The following is a 6952-nucleotide window of genomic DNA, read 5'->3' as shown; positions in this document are numbered from 1 at the left end:
TTACTCTGATTAAATGACTATTAATTTATGATTCACTTTGTATCTTTAACTTCAGAAAAGTAAAATGAGAAATTTTCCTTATAACTAAAACCTGGCTATTCATAAAGGGGAATTTTTACTCATTTGATAATACAGTATGAAATGTTAAGACAGCACAACTTTGTGATTAAATGGAATAAGTTTGATCACACAATGAAAAAAAAGAAATCAACACAAGGAAGAATGATGTATTTGAGAACATTTTTAATAAATAATGTGACAAAATTACTTTTCTGATTATTGGATTTTCAGTATGCAAAATTATGGCTAAAAATAAGAGGCTTCTTACATGAACATAATGAAAACATTAATCACATGGATTGTTCCCTTAGTACTGCACACCTTTTCTATGTAAATTTCAAATTATCTAAGTGAACACATTTAGTTTTTGGTGAACACCAGCTTTTTTTTTTTTTGTGGTTCAGTTTTGTTTGGCTTTGTTTTCTGTGGGGATGGCAGGGCTAGGGGGGTGGGTCAGGACTGATACCTATAAATGAATAAATGTACTTTTTTTCTTCAAATAGCACCAATTATAAAGTTAATGAAATTTATATAATGAAAAAAAAGGGTCATAAAAATCTACAGTCAGAGGACATCATTTGGCAATTCAAAGCAAGTAATGCCTCCATTTGAGCTTATAAGGAAATCTTCTAAGCTTAACCAATGGCCATAACAAACTTAAACCTTTTTTTCTTTCAGTCCAGGAAAAGTAAGAACCGTTGCATTCATGGCCCACAATAAAGTATGCACGTTACTTCACCATCTGTCATCATTCAAATATTCCAAATACAAACATAGAGCATTAACAAAACAGGTTAAAAACGCTTCTCAACATTTTTTTTTCAATAAGACAAAAAAGGTTAATAGTTACAATGGTTTACAAATAAAGTTTAGTGATTGTGCTTTTAAAACCAAAAAAAAAAAAAGAAAAAGATTAAAAACAGTGCATTACAAAAACAAAAATCAAACTTCCTTAAGTGGCACTTCCGAAAGTTGAACTGACACTACCAGAAGAAATTCAGGCCAGTTGAGATGGGATGTCCTTATTCGATTGGTCATTAAAAACATCCGTTTGTTGGTAATATGCATTTATAATTGCTTTTTGATTGAAAAATAGAACAAGGTTTTTGCTGGGCTGACTTATGACAATGACTAGACAACCAGAGATCCAACTGGCTTACCCCTACTTATCCAAAAGTAAGTTTCTGATAACAATATACTTCAGCGATCGAAATGAAGACAAAATAAAGTACCACCAGGGGTTGCGAAGAGTATATATTTACAATGTTTCTACCCCTTTCAAATTGATTATGGTTGTCCTGCATTTGCTATGTTTTTTTTTTTTTTTCTCCCTGCAGAGGGTGGTATGAAAGACTGATTTTAAAATCATGTTAAAATGAAGTTATGTTTTAGTTTGCATTAGCAGTTGGTTATAGAAAGATTATATCTTTAGAGCCCTTGACATGAAGTTGATTAGTCAACTCTGCATCTTTGATCAGTAAATTGGCTTGGTATATAAGCAGTGCAATGCCATATCTCAGGGGCAAAATGCAAAAGAACTGTTTTGTTCTCTCCTGTTGGCTGATGACTGAAGCAAGAAGTCAAATACTTCCCTTGCCGGAAGCAAGGTGAAATGATTTGTTCCAACAGCGAGGGGAATAGGGAGGTTCTTCCTAGGGATAGGGATCAAATAACAATGATAAAACCCCAGTAAAATTTAAAAAATGGTATTCCAATAAGAGGAATGAAAACGACAATTTGTACACTCTGATTGCACTGAACATTTTATCTGGCGTCTTATGTCATCTGACACAAGGCATCTTGAGTGATAACTTTCACATTAGATCTCATAATCCTCTCTGGTTGTCTTCAGCTTTCAGTTTCCTGTAAGAGATAAGTTCCTGTTAAATTTGAAAATAAATCTTCGAGTGTTGTCCTACTTCATATTTATTTCATGCTTTTATTATTACATTGTTTCTTCATTCATTCCCTAGCATACACTGAAAAGTGCTCATGGCAACATATTCATACATCAACTTTAGCTGGTTTTGACGGCAAATCCAGTAGTTCTCTAACGAGTACTAAACTGTGTTCCATCCAGTGTCTGGGGATTAGGAAGTGTGGCACAGGGAGAGGAACAAGAGCAGGCCAAGTTTTCTACCCTCCAGCCTCAACTCAACACAATAGCTCAATTTTTACTGGTTTCAAGTAGCTGGTTGCCTATATTGACTTTTTGTGCCCTCAAAGGGCTCTTCTAAAAACAAAACAAAAACTAAACCCAAAACCTGAAAAATAACTTTTCTAACAGCATGTGCAAAAGGAAAGTCTTCTTATTCTAAACCACAAAATAAAAATACATTGGGCATAACAGCAAATTCAATTAGACATAATTAATTATAATTTTTTACCTTCTATTATACAAAGTTATAGTTTAACACTCTACTAACAATCCGCTTGAGATAACATCTATTTGTAGGAAGAGAAATTTGTCCTCAGCTTATCTTTTCATTGAATGGTGAAAACACAGTCTTAAACACAGGATTTACAATACGATGTGACTTACTGCCAACTCTACCTTACAATACTATCTATAGATTATAACAAAGGATATCTTTGACTCAAAAAGTGTTCTCTATTTGGGAATGTCAGTGGTAAGTATTAGGTTCCCATTTTCAAAAGACTGAAGATGAAAGGTAATTGCCCAAATCGTCCTGATTAATCCCAGTGATCACTAGATGGCAGATAGTACAGGCAAAACACCCTCACTCACATTTTATAACTCTATCACTTTACTGGATTTTTATAATCTGTTGTAATACTATGAATTACAATTATCTAGATCAATAGTTCTTATTCCCTAACAACATATTTGTTATACAAATTTCCTATCTGAAGATGAATGCTAGTGTCTAAAAAGAAACCATTACTACCATTTAAAACTTTGGAACACATTTCAAGAAAAATCATTAAATTCTAAGACTTTCAATTGCTATCATCACTAACAGGGCTTGTGATGAAATAGTAACATTTCTGTAGACTGATGAATGCTTTAAACTTTGAGGTTTATATAAAAACTAGTTTAACAGTGGGAAACTTGAAAAACATTATAGATACCTCTAATTCTTCATTATTATCTTCTCTTTCATATCCTCCAAGAACTTGCATCTCTGCAATATTTCTTCGACCTACATTTGCTTGTTCTCTTTGTCTGCTTCCTGATCCTCTTGATGACATAGAACTTGATGAACTAGGATCTCTGGGATTATTTGATGTCGGAAAAGTAGGTCTACAGTAAGGCAGAATATCCTCTGTGTAATGAAATATAATAAGTGCATATGAAGCCCGGTGTACATTTTCATTGTATAATGTATCACTATGTCTATAAATCGGAATGGAGAAACATTAGTGTTTCTGAAGAATAAATGAGGACATTAACAATAATGAATAAGGCATTGAAAACAAAAATAACAACCCTGTTCTTTTCCTGGTAGTGGCTGGGATTTAGATTGATTCTGCTCATAAATTCTTATCTGTCTCAAATTCACTTGAGATCAATATCCTTAAAAGTGGGAAACCAAACCTGGAGTCAGACATGACTTCCAGTCTTATCCTTCACTATGTTATCTCCCATTATTTCAGGCTTTAGTTTCCACTTTTTCAAAAAAAAAAGTGATAATAGTGTCTACTAGGACACTAGGAGTTGCTAGTGTTGATGTGAAAACACATGAGACATTGTAGTATGTACCTACGTAAACTAAGAAAGAATTATTAGGCATTGATAGAAAAACAAATCCCAGTCTTACTGAACCACCAAAACAGAGTCAAACCTGGGTTCACTCCCTTGATACCAAGATGCCCACCTCCATTTCAACATCATATTTACACTGTGGAACCCTGAATCTGAGAAGCCTGACGTTGCTAGCTTCAAAAATCAAGCCACTCCTGGTAACTGCTGTCTCGTGAATGACTATTTCCATATGCTTTAAATTTGGTGATGCTTCTAATGTTGCATCTTTCAACTGCTTACTTCTCTCCAAAGCCTGTCCATTCTAACCTTTGCACAGAAAACACATCAAAACAGAGCACAGCAAAACAAAACAAAACCCTTCCACATGCCCTTTTGTTTTCCTCCCCTAAAAGCTTCCTCTACGGTCCACATTGCCTGAGTGAAATCTGGTTTCCCAGGGAGTCTACACTGAAGTTCCTTACGGCGGAAGAAGGGAAGCTGGCTCTCAGGTCACCAACACTAGCTATAAATCATTGCTCTTCCCCCCTTGAACAAAAACACCCTGTTCCTGTGAGGGCCACGCAGTGGAGTTACGTAACCTGTATCGTCCTCTTTGGTGCTACTTCTCTCCTGTTGTATTCATCACAACTCTCATTCCTGATCCAGGCTTCTGATTCTCTGGTGTTTCAGAGTCCATGTGGATCACTATGCCAGCACCTAGCTAGCTTCATGGAACTTGGCCCTCTGTGACCTTCATCTTCTGTCTCTGTTTCACCCAATTTTTTCTACTGAACTTAGCTTTTGACAAACTACATCATGATAAAATATCTCTTTGGCTAAAGATTTTCCCCTTAAGCCGGTGCTCTACATAAATCTATAAATCTATCTCTACTGATAGGTTAGCATAGCTTCTTGAAAAGTAATCTGGACTCAGTCATTACAACTCCCATTCACTCTACATCTCACTGAAATCTACTTATGCCCACATTACTACAAGGGAACTGAGAAAACTCCCTGTTGACTTTGATAATGCTAACCATGTTTCAATCCTTAGGTCTCTAGACTTCTCACTGCCCTTCATCTGAAAACCACAGCCAGGGTAAACACTACTAGTCTCAGCTCCTACTTCTCCCCGCTTCCTGGCCTGTCTTTGGTGGGCTCTTCTTATGCGGTGCCTCTTACACAGTGATGCCCTTCTTGCTGGTTTCTGCTTTTAGCCCAGTGTGCGTGTGTGTGTGTGTGTGTGTGTGTGTGTGCATAAAAGCTTTTTTTCCCATTTACTCTGGGCGATTTCATCCACTCTCTCAGACTGTACCTTTTCTAGAACAGAGCTGCCATGAGGGCAGATACTTGGCTTTGTGTATTGATACCATCTCACCTAGATATATAATAAGTTATTGATGCATGAGACAGGGTGCTCAGGGCTGGTGCACTGGGATCATCCAGAGGGATGGGATGGGGAAGGAGGTGGGAGGGGGGTTCAGGATGGGGAACACATGTACACCCATGACTGATTCATGTCAATGTATGGCAAAAACCACTACAATATTGTAAAGTAATTAGCCTCCAATGAAAATAAATAAATTTAAAAAATAAATAAATATTCTGACTGAATAAATGGGTGGCTTTACTATTTCACCATGATGAGTTATTAATGTATAATTCCTGAACTCTGTCCAACTGCCTCCTTTTGAGGGCCCCTCAAACTCCACAGATTGAGCACTGACTTCACCATATCCACGCCTCTGAGATTTCTTCCCCCTCTGTATTCCTTAATGTAGTTATGGCATCACTAATCTTTAAGATATCTTAGATAGAAAGCTGGAATTATTTTAATATCTTCTCTCCTTTCCAACAACCTTCCCATAACCTCTTAAATGAACCTTTTCCACATATTCAAATATATAACACGTAAGGATGATTTTACCTAAAAAGTTTCTTGAATATTCCCCTCAGTCATCCCTGCTCCCACAGCCTGGTTTATATTCTCCATGTCTCTTCTGAGGTTGCAAATTTCTTCTAACGGGTCTCTGCTTCTTGAGTTATTTCCCTCTAAACTTGCTTCACTCAGCTACCTTCCTTTTACAGGAACTACAGGGTCTCCATGAGGTAAGCTTACATTTATCTCAAGAGCTTCATCTTTATCACTTTTACTGTCTAATAACACTGAATTTCTTATATTCTCCTCAATGTACCTCAACTTCTCATTCTGACTTTCTCTGCCAAAACAACCTATCCACTCTTCTTGCCCAAGCTAAATTCCACCCTCCTGAAAAGTCAGCTTATGGGTCATTTCCACTAGGAAAGATCAAGAAGTCTTTCTTTACATTCCATCACCCACAAGACTGGGCTAATTTTCCCTTCTCTGGACTCTCAAGTATCATGACACCATAAACATTTTCAAATATGGGTGTATCTGTGAATAAAAATTACCTGTCTCCTTCCCTGACTATAAGCTCCTTGAGGTCAAGGTTCATGTTTACACATAAATTTCAGGACGAGTACAATGCTTCATAACACTGTAGATGTTTGATATATGTAGAAATAAATTGAACGAACTGAGGTAAATGTCAGCAAAAAGATCAGACTTTGAAATCTAAAAGGCCACTCTCCTTAATTAAAAACAACCATTTGTTACAGATGTAAATCAGGGAGCCTCTTTAATTATAAATAGCAAAAACTGAATTATGAAGGTTAAAATTACAGGAATGCACAGAAATGATAATTACAAGACACAAAAATAATTTCATCCCTTTGTTTTAATTTTACACACACCAAAATCATTCTGAGTTGTTAAATTTTCTCCTAAAGAATTCAGCTTATTTTGGAGAAACGTTGCTTGTGAGCAGCAAATTGGTCTGTACTTTCAGGTCAGATACAAATCTCATAAGTTATATTGTGACATTTGATTTATGAATTACTACTTGGAGTATAATTGTTAAAAGTTCAGATCACCTTGACTTTAATGATTAAAAAAAAGCACAGTTTTTCAAACTTCATATTTTAGTGATGTAAGCAAGTAATCTGTGGTCACAGTGGAGGCATCTGTGCAAAACTCACAACTTTACCATCACTTCATTGCTGAGTCCATGCCAGAGTGAGGAGTTCAGGCTTCCGTCACAGAATGAAGTGAACCTGTCCTCTATACTGAAAGAAAGTTGCTAATGACCAGATGCCCATAATGAA

At 36.3% G+C, this 6952-nt stretch overlaps 1 protein-coding gene across 8 annotated transcripts in view; it reads right to left on the bottom strand.

Moving 5' to 3' along the window:
- Positions 1 to 226: 226 nt before the first annotated feature.
- ROBO1 (roundabout guidance receptor 1) overlaps positions 227 to 6952 on the bottom strand; it is a 1296447-nt gene continuing 1289721 nt past the window's right edge. For all 8 annotated transcript variants that reach the window (XM_086411285.1, XM_086411320.1, XM_086411293.1 and 5 more), the window contains 2 exons: positions 3154 to 3347; positions 227 to 1923 (listed from right to left, as the gene is read on the bottom strand). In XM_086411285.1, the coding sequence (XP_086267411.1) occupies positions 1909 to 1923; positions 3154 to 3347 (209 nt within the window). In that variant the 3' untranslated portion in view covers positions 227 to 1908. The remainder of the gene's footprint in view (positions 1924 to 3153; positions 3348 to 6952) is intronic.

The sequence above is a fragment of the Bos grunniens genome, chromosome 1, assembly GCF_055505025.1.
Source record: "Bos grunniens cultivar Pamir isolate PY7600 chromosome 1, Bosgru_T2T1.0, whole genome shotgun sequence".
Classification (NCBI taxonomy): domain Eukaryota; kingdom Metazoa; phylum Chordata; class Mammalia; order Artiodactyla; family Bovidae; genus Bos; species Bos grunniens.
The sequence above is the reverse complement of the archived record's forward strand: the minus strand, read 5'-3'. Positions and strand labels throughout refer to the sequence as shown.